At 54.1% G+C, this 17,675-nt stretch overlaps 2 protein-coding genes across 3 annotated transcripts; both read left to right on the top strand.

Annotated features, from left to right (window-relative positions):
- The first annotated feature begins 3,328 nt into the window (after window positions 1-3,328).
- BAX (BCL2 associated X, apoptosis regulator) lies at window positions 3,329-9,372 on the top strand. Of its 2 annotated transcripts, XM_049786210.1 has the most exons (6): window positions 3,329-3,408; window positions 3,963-4,014; window positions 4,121-4,267; window positions 4,775-4,910; window positions 7,957-8,061; window positions 9,213-9,372. In XM_049786210.1, the coding sequence occupies exons 1-6, from the start codon at window positions 3,375-3,377 to the stop codon at window positions 9,315-9,317; spliced, it is 579 nt and encodes a 192-aa protein (XP_049642167.1). In that variant the 5' UTR covers window positions 3,329-3,374; the 3' UTR covers window positions 9,318-9,372. The 2 variants fall into 2 exon arrangements, with proteins under 2 accessions (XP_049642167.1, XP_049642168.1); XM_049786211.1 differs by lacking the exon at window positions 3,963-4,014 and having other exon boundaries at window positions 3,330-3,408.
- Window positions 9,373-13,210: 3,838 nt separating this feature from the next.
- LOC126027217 (ferritin light chain) lies at window positions 13,211-15,139 on the top strand. The gene is made up of 4 exons (XM_049786212.1): window positions 13,211-13,527; window positions 13,823-13,969; window positions 14,580-14,705; window positions 14,861-15,139. The coding sequence occupies exons 1-4, from the start codon at window positions 13,426-13,428 to the stop codon at window positions 15,011-15,013; spliced, it is 528 nt and encodes a 175-aa protein (XP_049642169.1). The 5' UTR covers window positions 13,211-13,425; the 3' UTR covers window positions 15,014-15,139.
- The last annotated feature ends 2,536 nt before the right edge of the window (window positions 15,140-17,675 follow it).

Genomic DNA, 17,675 nt, shown 5'->3' on the forward strand with positions numbered 1-17,675 from the left:
GACATAAACACGGGGCTTAGCTTGTTAGGACAGTGTTTGCCAAGGTCAAACGCGCCCCCCTTTACAGAGCCTCGTGCCCCCCCTGGGGGCCCCGCCCTACTATTTGAGAACCACTGCCCTAAAGAGACTGTTTCACATAGCACAGAAATCCCACCAGCCTCAAAGTTCAAAAGAGGCATATCTCTCTCAAGGTCATGACTCGGCACAAAGTCACTTTGTTCTAGAAATCACATTTTATCTGTAAAACTAAAAAAAATTATTTTGGCTTTTCAGGGCCATGGACATTTGTTTTTTGTTTTTCAGGTCATACCCCACAGATTCCAAAGACTACTCCCCCATCCCCTGTTTGCTTTTCCTGCTAATCGTTGCTTGAGGGTTCATTCACTCTGGATCTCTGATCAAAACAGTGCCTGCAACTTGTTCAGCCCCTCAAAGTCCTTCTCTGTCTCCAGTCCAGAATCTAAGATATTTGCTGCTAATAGTGAAAAGGGGCTTCAAGGACCCACATTTCGCTACACCACTCAGTTATGGTTGAATCCTACTTTCTGCCTCTGAGACTCTTATTTCAATAGCGCTGAAGGCCCAATTCCTTCTCCCAACCTTCTAACCAAGCCCCCTTTCCCATTCTTTGTCAAGATGGGCCATATTTTCCCATCATCCCACTGGGTCTATAACCTGACTTGTCATAGCTGTGTTCCCGGTGGTTTTGGGGTTGACTCAGAACAAGTACAATCTTCAATAGCTGTTGTGCCCAGATGCTCCTGGGATTTAGAACCCCACAATTCTGTAGGTTCCTTTGTTTTATAAGCTGTGTCCTCCTCACAGAACCCAGTTGATATGGTTTGTTTGTTTGTTTGTTTGTTTTTTGCTGTGTTTTTTTTTTGCCATACCCAGTGGCATTCAGGGGTTTCTCCTGGCTCTACACTCAGAAGTTGCTCCTATCAAGCTTGGGGAACCATACGGAATGCTGGGATCAAATCTGGGTTGGCCATGTGCAAAGCAAATTCCTTACCCGCTGTAGGAGTGATTGGCCCATCCAGGAGTGATTCTTGAGTACAGAACAGAGAGTAACTCCTGAGTATCGCTAAGTATGACCCCCTAAAATACCTCAAGAATTAATTAAATAAAAGATAAATTAAAAGAGGAAAGAAAGGGCTGAGAAGACTGTAAAAAGGCTGTAGAGCAAGCTTTGTCTCTGGGATTCTCAGGTTCAGTTCCTGGTACTGCCACTGGGTCAAATCCGCCTGTCACATGTTCAGCTCAATGGGTATCCAAGTTTTCATGTGGTATTTCATGTATTTCATAATCAAGACAAACAACATTATGGTAACTTCACAGTCTCCCTCAGTCCTTTCCTTGTAAGAAAGTTTTGCAACTTTTGCATGGTTTGATTTAGAGCCAAACCTTGGGAGTGCTCAGGGCTCATCTGACCAAACCTTGGTCAGGTGGACAGACACGGGGCAAACCTTGCCCTCTTCTCTCTCTTGGCCCCTTGCAGTGTTTTAACTACATACTTCTTTGGTTTCCACCAGCACATAAAGTCTTGTAATCCACATGGGGCAATGCACGGGGGGCTTATTCCTGACTCTGCACTCCGGCATTGCTCCTTACGGTTCTCAGAGGATCATATGGGATGTTGAGGCTCGAACCTGAATGGGCCACATGCAAAGCTAGCCTTACCTGCTGTGCTATCTCTCCAGTCCCCTTTTTTTAAAAAGGTGTTAGCTGGGGTTCATGTCCTTTCATTTCTGATACTTTTTTGGTTTTGTGTTGTGGCCACAGCTGACTGTGCTCAGATGCAGCTCAAGCTCACTTCTCAGGGTCCCTTTCAGGGAGGACCCTGGGGTGCCCTAATCCAAGTGGGTTTCTGCGTCCAAAACGTGCTCCCTCTGCACATTCTCATGACCAGAGAAAAATATGTGGATGTTCGCATGCACATACTGCTGTGAGTTAGAACACAGGGTCTCAAACATCCAAAGCACAGTTTCTCTCTATCACAGAGACACATGTCCTTGGGCTTATTATTTTGTTATTTTCTGGGGAGATAGGTGGAGGAGGGTTTGGGAGTCCAGCTGACTACTGACTGCTCCTTAACATGATAGAGAAATTTAAGGCACTTTTTCTGTTTTCTTTTCTTTTTTCTCTATTTTTCTCTATTTATTTATTATTTATTTAAATTTATTTTGTTCTATTTCTACAAGCTCAAGGCTGGTAGTGCTTGCACTCAGAGACCACTCCTGGGGGATGTTGGCAGACCATATGGGGTACCAAGGATGAAACTAAGTTCTCCACTTGAAAGGCAAGCAACTTACCCTGCTATTACTTTATCCAGCCAAACTACTTTTTAGCCACTGAACCATTCCTCAACCTTTAGTTGCTGCTCAAGGACCAAACCCAGAACCTCACACATATGCGATGTGTGTGCTGGATTGCTAAACCATATCTTTCATCTCATTTTCTTTTTCACTTGTTCATTCTCCCACTTCTTCTGTGCCAGGGAGAGCTCCAGTTGTACCAGAAACATCGGGGTGAGGGGGAACTGCCTGAAAGAACGAATGGGGTGGCTGGAGAGAGATACGACAGCAGGAAGGATGCTGGCCTTATTCAAATTTGATCCCCGGCCCTCCCATTTGGTCCCCCAAACCCTTCAGTACTAATTCCTGGGTACAGATCCAGGAGTAACACACTAGAGCATCTCCAAGTGGCACCCAAAAATTAAATAAAGGGCTGGAGCAATAGCACAGCGCTTGCCTTGCACGCAGCTGACCCAGGTTTGATTCTCAGCAATCCATAGGGTCCCCAGAGAACCCCCTCCCAAAGCAAAACAAAACAAAACCCAAAATTCAGGGGCCGGAGAGATAGCATGGAGGTAAGGCGTTTGCCTTGTATGCAGAAAGACGGTGGTTCGAGCCCCGGCATCCCATATGGTCCCCCGAGCCTGTCTGGAGCAATTTCTGAACGTAGAGCCAGGAGGAACCCCTGAGCGCTGCCAGGTGTGACCCCCCCCAAAAAAAAAAAAAAAGAAAAGAAAAGAAAAGAAAAAAGAAAACCAAAATCTAAATAATAGGGGCGGGGGAAGAATGACAATGACAGGTGCAAGAGCGACAGTGTACAAGCGCCCCCTAGCGACAGCGTGGGAAAGTGCAAGCGTGTCGCCACGCCCCGGCGCGGTCACGTGGGCGCGGTGCGGCCGTGCAGGACAGTCATGGGGGCCGCCATATTGCGGGGCAGCCATGGGGGCCGCCATGTTGCGGGGCAATCACGTGATCCAACGCGCATGCGCGATGTGGCGGGGCGGTCACGTGACTAGGGGCGTGCTGCTGCGGCCGCCGGGGCGCACCCGGCGAGAGGCGGCAGCGGCGGGAGCGGCGGTGATGGACGGGTCCGGGGATCAGCCCCGAGGCGGGGGTGAGGCGGGAGGCGGGCGGGCGGGAGCGGGGCGAGCCCGGGATCCCCCGATCACCTCCCGCGGGCCCCGGGAGCCGTGCGATCTCCAAGCACCGCCGGGCAAAGGTCCCTGCGATGCGATCGGGCGCTGCCACCAGCTTCCAGCAGCTCCCTTCCTCCCCGGGGGTCCCCGGCTTCCCGGCCTGGAGTCTTCGGGCCTTTGGGAACCCCGGGAACCCCAAAACCCAAGCCCCCCTGGGCAGGCCCGGACTTGTCTCGGGCTCCACTTCCTGCCTGGGGAGCCCTGGTGGGAGGGGCGGGTGTCCCCTCTGTACCCCCTTGGGTGTCCCCTCGCCCCATGCCCCCCAAACCGTGGGAGATTGTAGGGTGCAGCACTAGGCTCCCTTCTTTTCCATCAGAAACTCAGCTGTCCGGTCCCCTGTCACCCGATCACTTGCAGGAGCCCCCCAGTAATTGTCTTCCCACTGCGATCAGGAGAGCTCTTTGGGGCCCTTTGATTCCCCTAAGGCCCCCCGAGTCCAGGCCCCCCTCTTCTCCCCTCCTCTCTCCTCTAGGGCCCACCAGCTCTGAGCAGATCATGAAGACGGGGGCCCTTTTGCTTCAGGGGTGAGTCGCAGGTGTGCTTGTCACCGGGCAGATACGAGGATGGCACCCTGAGTTCTGACTCTGCATGTCCACCCCCTCTCTACCCCACCCCTTTTGCCCCCTCTAGTTTCATCCAGGATCGAGCAGGCCGCTTAGGGGGAGAGACGCCGGAGCTGGGGCTAGAGCAGGCCCCCCAAGATGCGTCCACCAAGAAGCTGAGCGACTGTCTGAAGCGCATCGGGGATGAGCTAGATAATAACATGGAACTACAGAGGTGCGACAGGCTTTGCTCCTGGGAACCCAACACCCCGCCATCTATCCGCTTGGCCTCCTCTCCTCACTGCCCAGGGTTCCGGGGTGCACTTTGCTCAACTTTGCCCTCCCCAAAGATCCTGACACCCTCCTTTGCTTTGACAGTTCTCAACCTCCTGCCTGCTCTGTGCACCTAGCTTGCCCCCTTGTCTTTCCCTGCAGCTTTCCCACAGTTCCCCAATCTTTGTCTTGGGGTGTCCTACAGGGTTGGGGCTCTGGCCTGCAGCTCTGGCCTGCCCTGACCTCCCAACACCAGGGAGGGGGTTTTGTTTATTTTGCTTCTTGGGCCACACCCACCAGCACTCAAGTGTAACTCCTGGCTCTATGCTCAGGAATCACTCCTGGCAGTGTAAGGGACCCAATGGGATGCCGGGATCAAACCTGGGTCGGCTGCATGCAAGGCAAACACCCTCCCTGCTGTGCTATTACCGGGGTCCCAGCTCCAGCCCTATTTCTATTTCCCCTGCAGGATGATTGCAGCCGTGGACACGGACTCCCCCCGCGAGGTCTTTTTCCGGGTGGCCGCGGAGATGTTCTCAGATGGCAACTTCAACTGGGGTCGCGTGGTCGCCCTTTTCTACTTCGCTTGCAAACTGGTGCTGAAGGTGGGTCGCTGCAGGGCTGAGTGGGCTCAGGGAGGTCTTCTGGTTACTGTGAGGACTCCAGATCTGTGTTCAGTGCACAGCAAACCAGACTGGCTTGGTCCCTGCACTCCGGTTGCTGGTGTGGGTGTGGGTTTGCATGTGAGGTGAGCATTTAGCCGGCTAAACTCAGGAGATGGGATTGGCTGCGGACCAGGAAAGAGCCGAGGATGCTGAGCCCAAGGAGAAGGAGGTCGCACGGAAGAGGAAAAGGATCTAGTAAGGAAAAGCCATCAGAGGACGGGCGAGGCAGGTGCAAAGGTCCTGGAGTAGGGCCGAGCTTACAGGCAAGACAGAGGAAAGGAGGTGCATCTGGACAGGTTGCAGATATGGTGTTGGGGATAAAGCGAAGACTTGACTCTGATTGGAGGGAGGTTGCTCGGGGTCAGGGCACAAGCCTTGTATCTATAAGTTCAAACCCTGGCACCACAAGGCTGCCTGAGCACTGCTAGGTGGAGCAGCACAGCATTGCCCAGTTTCAAGTACGTTTTCTGGATCATCTTCTTGCGATAATCAGTTTCTCAGCCCCGCACTGAACCTGCTCTGGCTACACAATGTGTGTGTCCTTCCTTGTGGTACCTTATACTTTAAATCTGGGAATGCTCGTTAAAGGTGCTTATGTAAAAATTAATGGCACAGTATAGCAAGATCAAAAAGGTTGCCCGGGGCCAGAGCGCTGGTTCTGCAGGGAGAGCATTTGCCTTGCACATGGCTCATAAAAGTTTCCCTGAGTAGAGTCCAGAGTAAACCCTTAGTACTATTGGGGTTGCCCCCCAAAACAAAAACGACCCCCAGGGGCCAGAGTGGTGGCGCTAACAGTAGGGTATCTGCCTTACAAGCACTAACCTAGGATGGACCGCAGTTCTATCCCCCAGCATCCCATAGGGTCCCCTGAGCCTACTAGGAGCGATTTCTGAGTGCAGAGCCAGGAGTAACCCCTGAGCGTCACCAGGTGTGGCCCAAAAACCGAAGAAAAAAAAAATAAAACGACCCCTCCCCCCAAAAAACTACAAAAAGTTGCCAGTTTTTGTTTTTATTTCTGGAGAGACGGTGGTAATAACTACCTGGGATTAGGGATCACTCCTGTCTCTGTGTTCGGGGGTCACTCTGCCTCTGTGCTCCGGGATCTCTCCTGTCTCTGCTCACAAATCTTTCCTGGACTGGCTCCGTGTAGTGTTGGGGATTGAACCTGCTGATCAGTCAGGTCAGCTGCGTGCAAGGCTGGTGTTAGTGCCCTGCCCGCTGAACCATCCGGGATTCTGATATTCCTAGACAGGGATGCTCTAGGTTCAGAGAGGAGGGGATGGCACAGCAGGCAGGGCATTTGCCTTGCCTGTGGCCAACCTGGGTTTGATCCCCAGCATCCCATGTGGTTCCCCCAGCCCACAGCCAGGAGTGAGCCATGAGCACAAAACCAAGAATAAGTTCTGAGCACTGCTGGATGTGATGATGCATAAAACAAAATGAGGGGCTGGAATGATAGCACAGCAGGGAGGGCATTTGCCTTATACCCAGCTGACTCGGGTTTGATCCTCAGCATCCTGTATGGTCCCTCACGCCTGCCAAGAGTGATTTCTGAGCATAGTCAGTAGTAACCTCTGAGCGCCACCAGGTGTGATTCAAAAACAAAGAAACAAAAAAAACACAAGAGCGATCGGTATGCCTTGACGCAGCCAATTCAAGACAAACAGTGGTTCGAATTCAGGCATCCCATATGGTCCCCTAGGCCTGTCAGGAACGATTTCTGAGTGCAGAGCCAGGAATGAATCCTGAGTCCTGCCGGGTGTGACCCAAAAAAGAAAACGAGAAAGCTTATGGTGAAGTTTGTTTTTTTTTTTTGTTTTTTTTTTTTGTTTGTTTTTTGGGTCACACCCAGCAGTGCTCACAGGTTCCTCCTGTCTCTATGCTCAGAAATCGCTCCTGGCAGGCTCAAAGGGGGGACCATATGGGATGCCGGGATTCGAACCACCGACCTTCTGCTTGTAAGGCAAACACCTTACCTCCATGCTATCTCTCCGGCCCCCACGGTGAAGTTTTGATTGCAGGTATCTGGCTGCTCTGCTGGAATTATTTGACCTTTTCTCAAGGAACCCTGGGGGGCAGGGGAGCCCGCCAATTTGTTTCGGGCACTTGGGCAAAGCGAGGGATTAGGCGGAGCGGATTGATTTTTGGGTGTTTGTGGGACAGAAGTGGGGGGATGCTGGAGGTGGGCAGGGGCACGTGGTGGCAGGTAGTACATAGCAGCTGGTTTAATGGGGGATAGAGGGACTGGAGCGATAGCACAGTGGGGAGGGCTCTTGCTTTGCACACGGACTACCTAGATCCGATCCCGGCATCCCGTATGGCTCCGAGCACCGCCAGGAGTGATTCCTGAGCACAGAATCAGGAGTTAAATCCTGAGCATTGTCAGTTGTGGACCCCACAAAAAAAGGAGGGTGAGGGAGGTAGAGGAGATTGAGATATGGGGGCATCAGGTCTGAAGGTTGGGCTCACCCCTCTCTGGGGAAGCGGCACCAGGCTCTGAGCTGTTTGGGATACATGAAGAGACTCTCGGTCAAGCTTCTGCCAACAGAAAATGGAACGTAGAAAGGTCCTGGGGTAGTGGGTGTGGTGGTTTCAAGGATTCCGGAGCTTGGGGCTGGAGCGGTGGCGCAAGCGGTAGAGTGTTTGCCTTGCATGCGCTGACCTAAAACGGACCGCAGTTCGATCCCTGGCATCCCATATGGTCCCCCAAGCCAGGAGCGATTCCTGAGCGTAGCCAGGAGTGTCACCGGGTATGGCCCATAAAAAAGGGATTCTGAAGCAGATTCGGCCATGAGGCACCTAGAAGAAGCGACAAGTGGGGTACCATGGTCAAGATGTCTTCACAAGGGTTTGGGGGGGGTCAAGCTGTTCAGGCCTGTGTCCTGAACCGTGGCCTGTAATGAGCACCTGCAGGGGGTCGGAGGGAAGCAGTGGACGAACCCCAGGGGTTCTGGGTCTGTGCTGAGTCCCGGCCCGCTCCCCGCAGGCCCTGTGTACCAAGGTCCCGGAGCTGATCCGAACCATCATGGGCTGGACGCTGGACTTCCTGCGAGAGCGGCTGCTGGGCTGGATCCAGGACCAGGGTGGTTGGGTGAGATCCTGACCCCCTCCCCACACCCCAACACTCCTGGCCTGAGTGCCCACATACCTATCACCCCTCAATGCCTAGTCACACCCACATTTTATCTGCTGACCACTGACCTGACCTCCTGGTGACCTCTGACCTCCCTGTGACCCCACAGGGAACCAGAACTTTCTGTCTGCTTTGGGGCTGGCATGGTTTTTGGGGTGCCTCAGGTTCTTGGCTAACCCTTGATGGAGTGAGGGGGGCAGGAAAGGTTCTGCTACACTCACCTTTGCTCAGGAGCAACTCCAAGCAATGCTTGGAGAAGGGGGGGGGACACATCACTGAAAATCAAATTTGGGGAGATCATGCCTTGCATGTGGCCAACTCAGGTTCCATCCCTGGCATCCTGTAGGGTCCTCTGAGCCCTGCCGGGAGTGATTCCTGAGTGCAGAACCAGGAGTAACCCCTGAGTCCCACCACTCAATTTGCCCATGAGGGGCTGGAGAGGTAGCACAGTGGTAGGGCGTCTGCCTTGCACGCAGCTGATTTGAACAAACGGTAATTTAAATTCCGGCATCCCATATGGTCCCCGAGCCTGCCAGGAGTGATTTCTTTTTTTTTTTTTTTTTTGGTTTTTGGGCCACACCCTGTGACGCTCAGGGGTTACTCCTGGCTATGCGCTCAGAAGTCGCTCCTGGCTTGGGGGACCATATGGGACGCCGGGGGATCGAACCGCGGTCCGTCTCCTAGGCTAGCGCAGGTAAGGCAGGCACCTTACCTCGAGCGCCACCGCCCGGCCCCACCAGGAGTGATTTCTAAGGCCAGAGCCAGGAGTAACCCTTGAGCACCGCCAGGCGTGACCAAGAAAAAAAAAAACATGGGCCCGGAGAGATAGCACAGCGGTGTTTGCCTTGCAAGGAGCCGATCCAGGACCAAAGGTGGTTGGTTCGAATCCCGGTGTCCCATATGGTCCCATATGGTCCCCCGTGCCTGCCAGGAGCTATTTCTGAGCAGACAGCCAGGAGGAACCCCTGAGCCGGGTGTGGCCCAAAAACCAAAAAAAAAAAAAGAAAGAAAGAAAAGAAGAAAACAAACAAAAATCAATTTGCCCGTGAACCTCTCCCCGGCATCCTGGCCTCGGGGCAGCCTTGAGTGACCATTGTCCCTGTCCCCAGGATGGCCTCCTCTCCTACTTCGGGACCCCCACGTGGCAGACGGTGACGATCTTCGTGGCCGGGGTGCTCACTGCCTCGCTCACCATCTGGAAGAAGATGGGTTAAGCCCAGCGCTGGCCTCGGACTGTCTTTTCTGCATAAATTATGGCATTTTTCCGGGAGGGGGAACATCGGGTGGGGGGGCCGGGGCATTTTTCTTACTTTTTTGTAATTATTGGGGGGGGTTGGAGGGTGGTCTCGGGGGGAAGGTAATAAACCTCTTTGGGGCCACATTTGAAGTTGGTGTCACTGGGCGCATTCCTAGCTGTCCCAGGGGAAGAGAATGTTTTGGGGGGGCCCACTGCTCTGTGGGAGCGGCCTCGCTGTGCGGCTCAGAGGTCACATCTGGCAGCCCAGGGGGTTGTGTGTGTGTATTTGGGGCTTGGGGGTGGGGATGTCTGTGGGAAAGAGCCAACCCGGCGCCTGGACGCTTCTTTCCAAGAGGAGACACAGGAAGTAACACATTCATAAGGAGGAGATTTGGGAAGATCTCTGGATCCCCCCACTGGGAAAGGCTGTAGGGTACCGCCAGCCCCAGAGTTCAAAAGTGCTGAAACAATCTTTTGCAGGAGGAAGGCTGGTTTTGGCCACTGCTAGGATCCCTGAAACTGGAAATAGCCAGTCTCACTGAAGCAACTTTGGGTGTGGACCCAAAAAGGGAAAAGGACAGAGGAGTAGGAGGGGCTCAAAAAGAGTGGGGCGGTGGCCGAAGCTATAGTGCAGGGGTAGGGCTTTTGCCTTGCATGTGGCTGGCCCAGGACGGGGGTGGGTGGGGGAAACGACGATCGGCGTCCCATCCCAAGTGGTCCCTCTGGCCATGAGCGATTTCTTCGCGCAGAGTCAGGAGTAACCCTTGAGTGCTGCCGGGTGTGGCCTCCACAAAAAAAGACAATGTAGAAAAGCATGAGGTCAGGGGGATCTCAGCCTCTTGGACTGAGCCCCCTCACTAATGTACAGTATTTATTGTTCAGGGACAGTAAACACTGGAGGGAGGACAGATGTTGGTAACAGATTAAAATTCCTGTCTAATGCTGACCAAGCCTGAGTGGGTCCTTCTATCTCCAACGGGTTGTGTGAAGGGAAGAGGGAGTTAGGGAGAGTCCCTGAATTGTCTTCCTGGGGGACACGGCAGACTAAAGAGTACAAGAAAAAAAAAAGTGAGTGCAAGGACCCCCATCAGCAAAGAATGCCTGCGTTCAGGTTATTCAATAAAGTTGTGTGAAATTATCTCTTTCCACCATTCTCCTGAAACTTTTTTGTTTGTTTGGGTTTTGGGCCACACCCGGCGGCACTCACGGGGAAACCTCTGGCAGGCTCCGGGAACCACGTGGGATACTGGGGATCGAACCTTGCTCAGCCACATTCAAGGCAAACACCTACCTACCCACAGTGCTGTCGCGCCTGGAACTTTTAGCTAAATTTTTTTTCTTTTTTGGATGTCTTCATATCCGATAGAGCATGGCTAGCTGTGTCCAGAACTAAAAGGGGTGTTTGAGGGGCTGGGGAAAGAGCACCCTCCATCTGGCCTGAGATGGGGGGACAGGCAGGGGGCAGGCCCAGTCCTGCAAGACCTAGTTATTAGATAGATGGGAGTAGGGGAGACCCAGAAATTAATCTCCCCGAGAGACGAGGTCTTAGTCCCTGAGAGACTAAATTGGGCCTCCCCTCCTCAGCCTTTCCGGACTCCCTATCTTCCTGGGGTTCCAGGGTGCTTTACCCCCCATGCTCAAGCCACTCATCTCCCAAAAAAATTTGGGGCCACTGTCACGGGCCCTTCCGGACGGGACATGCCGGGGTAAAGGTCCTATTTGAGCCAGAACTGGTCAATGAGTAACTCGCTGCCCCCCCCCACCCGGCTGTGACCGCCCTCCCCCAGAGACACCCGCAGGCTTCCTTCCCAGAGATAAGATCCCGGAGAGGGGAGACTAAGTCACCAGTCCTCAGAAGGGGCAATATGGCTTCACCAGGATTCCTCAGTGTAGAGCCCTGCGACCCCTGGAATGTCAGACCCTCAAAGAACATTCTAGAAGGCCCCCCTGGAGGGCATGGGGGTCACACTGGGTTTCCTCAACCTGTTGTTTGCTGGGGCTGGGTCAGGGCGCCCAGACTCCCAGGCAGCCCGGAGGGGATGAGGTCAGTGAGCCCCACTCCACCCCCCCAGCCCTTCCTGCTGCTGAGTACAGCATGACTCAGCATGACTGTGCTCTGCCATGGGCTCTGAGGCCCCTTTAGGACCCCGAAGGTTGAGAGGCACCCCGCCTGGGCTGATAGGCTGGTTCCTTAGTAAAAACAGTCCCAGACACCCCCCCCTTTTCAAGCCCCTGAGTCCAGCCAGCTGTTGGTTTCAGGGGCACATTAACGTGGGCCACCTTTGAGTCTGGGCCACTGTCCCCCAGACAAGCAGAGGGTGGCTGTTTGGGACAGCCCACGATTGTGCCAGCTCTGCCCTGCTCCCAGGCACACTATGATCTGTTTGGCTTGGGGGGCCCACACCCCAGTAGTGTTGGGGACGACTCCCAGCTTTGAGGGGCACTACCTATAATGCTGGGGGGCCATGCGTGCCTGCATTCAAAGCCAGCACTCAGCTTGTGCTCTTGGGCACAACTCACTGATCAGGAGCGAGAGCACAACCTGGAGGGTGTTCTGCCTTGCACATGGTCGACCCAGATTCGATCCCTGACATTCCATTGGGGTCCCCCCAGCCAGCCAGGAGTAGTCCCTGAGCACCACAGGGTGTGGCCCCCGAACAAAAATCAAACCAACCAAACAAAAAGCTGCTCACTGGCTGGAGACAGACATCCCGACCATTCTTGGGCCCCACACCTTTTCTGGGTACCCCAGAACCCCAGGTTGCTTTTTTCCTGGCAGGAGTGTGTGTGAAGTCAGACTCAGAACCTGCCCATAGCCAGACTATCGTGGTCCTGTGTCTCTCTACCAAATAGTCTCATGGAAACTTAGCCTCAGAGACCCCAAAGGTCGAGCGCATTTTAACCCTCCCGCTCTCAGCTCCCAAATATCTGGCTTCTGAAATGGCCCCCAGGTACCCTAGAGGGCTCCTTCTTGTCTATCTTTTTGATAAGACCATCTTTTAGGATGATTCCAAGCAATCCGCTTTTGGGTAACCAGGGGGTGTGGGTGTTTGCTTTGCACAGGACCAACCCAGGTCCCACGCGGCCTCCCATATTGTCCCCCAATCTTCACCAGGATTCCTGAGCGCAGAGCCAAGAGGAACCCTGAACATTGACGGTATGGCTCCAAAATAAAAACACTCCAAGGGTTCTCCTTTTGAGAAGCCCTAGGTGGACTCTAGAAAGAACCCTCCACTCTTACAGCGGGGGGTGGGGGGAGACATAGGGGAGCCCCCAAGGCTTTGCACCCATAAACAGGCCACTCAGTTAAGGCTTTTTCAGTGACCTCGGACTCTGCATTCCACGAGTGGTCTCCAGGGATCCTCCGAGGCCTTCGAAAGTCCCCAAAATTAACTCCGGCTGCCTCCAAATGTCAAGAAACCTCAGAATTCCAGAAAATTCCAGGCATGTAGAGCCTAGAACCCAGCCAACTTCCTCCCAACAAACCCCAATTGCATCCCAGGGGCCATCCATTGCCCCCCACCAAAAATCCCAGTTATTCCCACGAATCTCTCCACTCCCAAAGGGGCCCCCCAAACGCCATGATTTTTATTTTATTTTTGCAGAATCATCATCCCTAGAAGCCCACCCCCACCAGGGCAGCCCCTAACACACCCCAAAGGCCCATTTATTTCACAACGGGCCTCGCGCGCCAGGCGCGTGACTTGGCCAAGCTTCGGGGGCGTGGCCAAGGGATAACTCCTGACTCTGATTGGTCACTCGCGGATCTAGACCCCGCCTCCCGGCCCAGCCTATTGGCTGCTCAGTCACCCCGCCCCCCCTGGACGGAAGGCTATAAAAGCTGCCGCCCGCGGTCGGGGTCTCGCAGAAGTGCTAGGCGCTCCCGCGGCTCTGTGTCTTGCTTCAACAGTGTTTGGACGGAACAGACCCGGGGACGCCCCACCAAGCCCTCCACCTTCCTTTTCCAGCCTTTATTATTTTCAGTTGCAAACTTCGGGACCAACACCTCGGCCACCCTCTTCCCACCGGGACCACCCAGCGTCGATTTTTGAGGCTCCAGCTGTCACTGCCGACCAAGCCCAGCCATGAGCTCCCAGATCCGCCAGAATTATTCCACCGACGTGGAGGCCGCCGTCAACCGCCTGGTGAACATGCACCTGCGGGCCTCCTACACCTACCTCTCTCTGGTGAGGGTCCCCCCAGCCCCGAATCCGCGCCTCCGCCCTACCCCCTCTTTATCTTTATTTGCGCGCTCCCCCTCCCCCCGGGCCTCTGCGCATGCGCGTAGCCCCCTTGAATTGTTCGCGACCCCGGGGTCTCTGCGCATGCGTCGGGGTCCTTTAATTGCGCGACCCCTCCCGGGGGCTCTCTACGCATGCGCCGGTCTCCTTTGTTTCCCTCCCCCGGTGGCGGGAAAGGGAGGGCGGAAGTGCACGCGAGGTTCCCTCCCCGCTGAACCTTAAGCTCATCTCTCCCCCGCAGGGCTTCTATTTCAGCCGCGACGATGTGGCCCTGGAGGGCGTAGGCCACTTCTTCCGCGAGCTGGCGGAGGAGAAGCGCGAGGGCGCCGAGCGCCTCCTTAAGATGCAAAACCAGCGCGGCGGCCGCGCCCTCTTCCTGGACGTGCAGGTTAGTAACGGGGCTGGTCGCACTCGCACCGCGCGGACTACATCTCCCAGCAGGCCCCGCGCGCCGCTACGTAGCGGGTTTACGTAGCGTCGTGACGTACGCCCTGCTCCGGGTGGGGGCGGAGTGACAGATAGGTCGCTGGGCGCTGTGGGCGTTTGTTTGCCTACCGCGCCGACGACACGGGTTCGATTCCCGGCCTCCCAGAGGGTTCCCCAGAGCCTATTCTGGAGTCATTTCTGAGCATAGACTCAGGTGTGTAACCGGTTCTGGTCCAAAAGCAATATATATATATAATATAAAATAAAATATATAAAATAGGGCCCGGAGAGATAGCACAGAGGCGTTTGCCTTGCAAGCAGCCAATCCAGGACCAAAGGTGGTTGGTTCGAATCCCGGTGTCCCATATGGTCCCCCATGCCTGCCAGGAGCTGCCCGGAGTAACCCCTAAGCATTGCCGGGTGACCCAAAAACAAAACCAAACCACAATAAAAGGACTTGTATATGTCATTTTGATGGCCTGAAGCACAGTTGCGGGCGGTTTGATGGTCCCTGTATGGGGGTGTTCTTTAAAGCCCCCAAGTTCTCTGAACCCTCCCCACTTCGTCTTCAGAAACCTTCCCGGGATGAGTGGGGTAAAACGCAGGATGCCATGGAAGCTGCCCTGGTCCTGGAGAAGGAGCTGAACCAGGCCCTGTTGGATCTGCATGCCTTGGGCTCTGCTCGTGCTGACCCCCACGTAAGCTGCCACCTCATCCCGTCTCTTCCTCTTTGTTCGGGAATTGTCCTTCCTCGGCTTTTTGCACCAGGCTTATGACCCTGAAGCCCTGGTGGGTGCGTTTGGGGGATTATTTCCCCAGGTTTGTAAGTGAGCCATTTCCCTCATTTTCTCAGCTCTGTGACTTCCTGGAGAGCCATTTCCTGGACGAGGAGGTGAAGCTGATCAAGAAGATGGGCGACCACCTGACCAACATCCGAAGGCTGGCGAACCCCCAGGCCGGTCTGGGCGAGTACCTCTTCGAAAGGCTTACCCTCAAACACGACTAGGAGCATCGGAACCCCTGTGGCCTTTCACCTTCCTGAGTGGTGCCCCTGGTCTGGCCTGAGTCCTCCCGGCTGTTTCCAGAGCAGCCTCTGAAGTGTGGACCAAATCACCAATAAAGTTCTTGCAGCAACTGGTTTGTTTTACTTTGGTTGGGGGTCATACACACCAGTGCTCTGGAGTTACTTTGGGTAGGCTTGGGGGACCAGATGGAATGCCTGGGAGTGAACCAGGTCAGTCGCATGCAAGGTAAACACCATGCAAGCATATTATCACTGACTGGTTGTGTGTTTGCATGTGTGTGTGGAGAGAGGTGAGATCCCTTATCTGGCAATCAGGCAGAACTGTCAGGACTCCCAATATATGTGAGGGCAGTAGATGGTCATTTTCTGGGCATGTCTCTTCCTATGGTAGATCCCAGGTTCTATGTGACTTGCGGTTTGGTAGCTGGGAACAAGCTGAGGCTTTTTCACACTGGGTATGTTGCCAAGCTCTAGATGTAAGTCTGGTGAGTCCCTGAGGTGAAGTTTAAACCTGGGTCCCTTTATACAGTGAGTGGGGGACTAGGCAAGTCTTATAGCAACAAGGGTCCAACCTGGTCTGATCAGCTCCTGGGTGGGGACTAAAGATCCTGTCATCTTTTGGGGCTCACTAAGAATTGCTGAGTGGCTCTGAAAAGCAGGAATCTGCATTGGGGCTAGAATAGAAAAGGGATGTGAAACTGAAGAAGGCTTAGCCAGCAAAGTGTCCAAGACACAAACCACCAGCTTTGCCCTGGGTCTATGCCAAAGTGAGGCCCTTGCCTGTGGTCTGTGTCCCGTCCCCCGTCCCCCCCCCCCCCCCGTGACTCCTGCCATGGCCTATGCCCCCCCATGTCCTTCAGGAGAAACCCCTCTAAGCCCTGCTGTTGGATGTACCCCAAATCCCCTCCTATGCAAAAGGAAGCTCACTTCCCCTTCAATAGTTGAGACTTGTTAAGAGGAAGTGGCAGTGGCATCTGGTGTTTTGGTCACTCCAGGCATTATTTGCTGTCACTGCACTCTAGTGACCTCTGGTGACCTGGGGAGAGCCTGTCTGGGTGTTGATGACATCAAAGTCCAGCCAAAGCTTCCCTGGATCCAAATAAGATCAGACATAGAAATAAAAGTGCGGGCCCGGAGGGAGAGATAGCACAGCGTCATTTGCCTTGCAAGCAGCCGATCCAGGACCAAGGGTGGTTGGTTCGAATCCCGGTGTCCCATATGGTCCCCCATGCCTGCCAGGAGCTATTTCTGAGCAGACAGCCAGGAGTAACCCCTAAGCATGGCCGGGTGTGGCCCAAAAACAAAACAAAAAAAGAAAAAGTGCCTGAAAAATGGAGAAAAGGTCAAAGTCCTAAAGACTTGAGTTGTAAACACAGGTTAAGCTAGTGGCCATCAATAGAACTTGGCAGAGGCTGGAGATGGCCCAGAGGGGAAGGCCTTTGCCTTGCACGTGGCTGGCCTGCCCCAGCACCTCTTCTGGCCAGAGGTGTTAAGAGCAGAGTCAGAGGGAGTACTGCTGGGTGTTTTGCACAGGAACACACACAGAAGGCATTTGCATTGCACATGGCCAACACTGCTTCGATCCCCGTCATCCCACAGGGTTCCTCAAGCCAGTTAGAACTGATCCCTGAGCATCCCAACCCCCCCCAAAAGTGAAATATATGGATTCCCCTCCCGCCTCTAGAAATAAACCCCTTTCTGCAAAGAGCTTCAGAAATTTGATCCCAACCAACAGGGCAGAAATGCCTAGAAAGATGGGAAAAAGCCAGATCTGATAGGCTGGCCAGATTTTGCATGCCCATTCAACCCTTGGCACCTAATGGTCTGTCTCCTGGCCTCCAGGAAAATCCCCCAAAACACTGGTTGGGGGTGACCTAAAAATAATACAGATGTTGGATTCAGAGCGATAGAACAGTGGGGAGGGCTTTTGTCTTGCATGCAGGTTTGATCCCCAGGATCCCATAGGGCCCCCAAGTCTACCAGGAGTAATTCTTGAGCACAGCCCTGACACTCCATAAGACCCCTGAGCAGAGCCAGGAGTAAGCCCTGAGCACTGCAGCATGTGGGCCAAAAACAACGACCAACAATAATAATAATAATAAACTACAACACAGGGCCAGAGTTAGCACAGCTGTAGGGCGTTTGCCTTGTACACAGCCAACTCAGGATGGACCTGGATTTAATTCCTGGCATCCCAAAGGGTCCCCCCAGAGCCTGCCAGGAGCAGTTTCTGAGTGCAGAGCCAGGAGTAACCCCTGGTGGGGTAAGCCAGGTGGGACCTAAAAAACAAAACTATAAATAAATAAATCACATAACAACACACCAGAACTCAGAAGATAGGAAGGAGACAGACAAACAGACACGTTGAAAGGAGAGGTGGCCCAAGGCGGCCCCAGCAGCACACTGGAACTTGTTAAATATAGCTGTATTTTTTCCATTTCTGGACACACTTCAGTCACACCCCCTCTCCCACCCCCTCCCCACTGCAAGCCAAATGCAGGGACACAACACACGTGGGGGCCCCTTCTTCCACCGAAGCTGGGGGCCACGGCACAGCCTGGGTAGAAGAAGGAACCTGGAGGTACATACGGAGGTTTGAGAGCCCAGTGGACTGGGCTCTCTCGGTGAAGCCTGTTAAGGGGCC

This window comes from Suncus etruscus, chromosome 14 (genome assembly GCF_024139225.1).
Source record: "Suncus etruscus isolate mSunEtr1 chromosome 14, mSunEtr1.pri.cur, whole genome shotgun sequence".
NCBI classification, from domain to species: Eukaryota; Metazoa; Chordata; class Mammalia; order Eulipotyphla; family Soricidae; genus Suncus; species Suncus etruscus.

Coding starts and splice junctions, on each gene's coding strand:
- BAX (XM_049786210.1), top strand. CDS start 3,375: ATGGACGGGTCCGGGGATCAGCCCCGAGGCGGGG. Junction 4,015..4,120: donor GGGGCCCTTTTGCTTCAGGG/GTGAGTCGCAGG, acceptor TGCCCCCTCTAG/TTTCATCCAGGATCGAGCAG. Junction 4,911..7,956: donor CTTGCAAACTGGTGCTGAAG/GTGGGTCGCTGC, acceptor CGCTCCCCGCAG/GCCCTGTGTACCAAGGTCCC.
- LOC126027217 (XM_049786212.1), top strand. CDS start 13,426: ATGAGCTCCCAGATCCGCCAGAATTATTCCACCGACGTGGAGGCCGCC. Junction 13,528..13,822: donor CCTACACCTACCTCTCTCTG/GTGAGGGTCCCC, acceptor TCTCCCCCGCAG/GGCTTCTATTTCAGCCGCGA. Junction 13,970..14,579: donor CCCTCTTCCTGGACGTGCAG/GTTAGTAACGGG, acceptor CTTCGTCTTCAG/AAACCTTCCCGGGATGAGTG.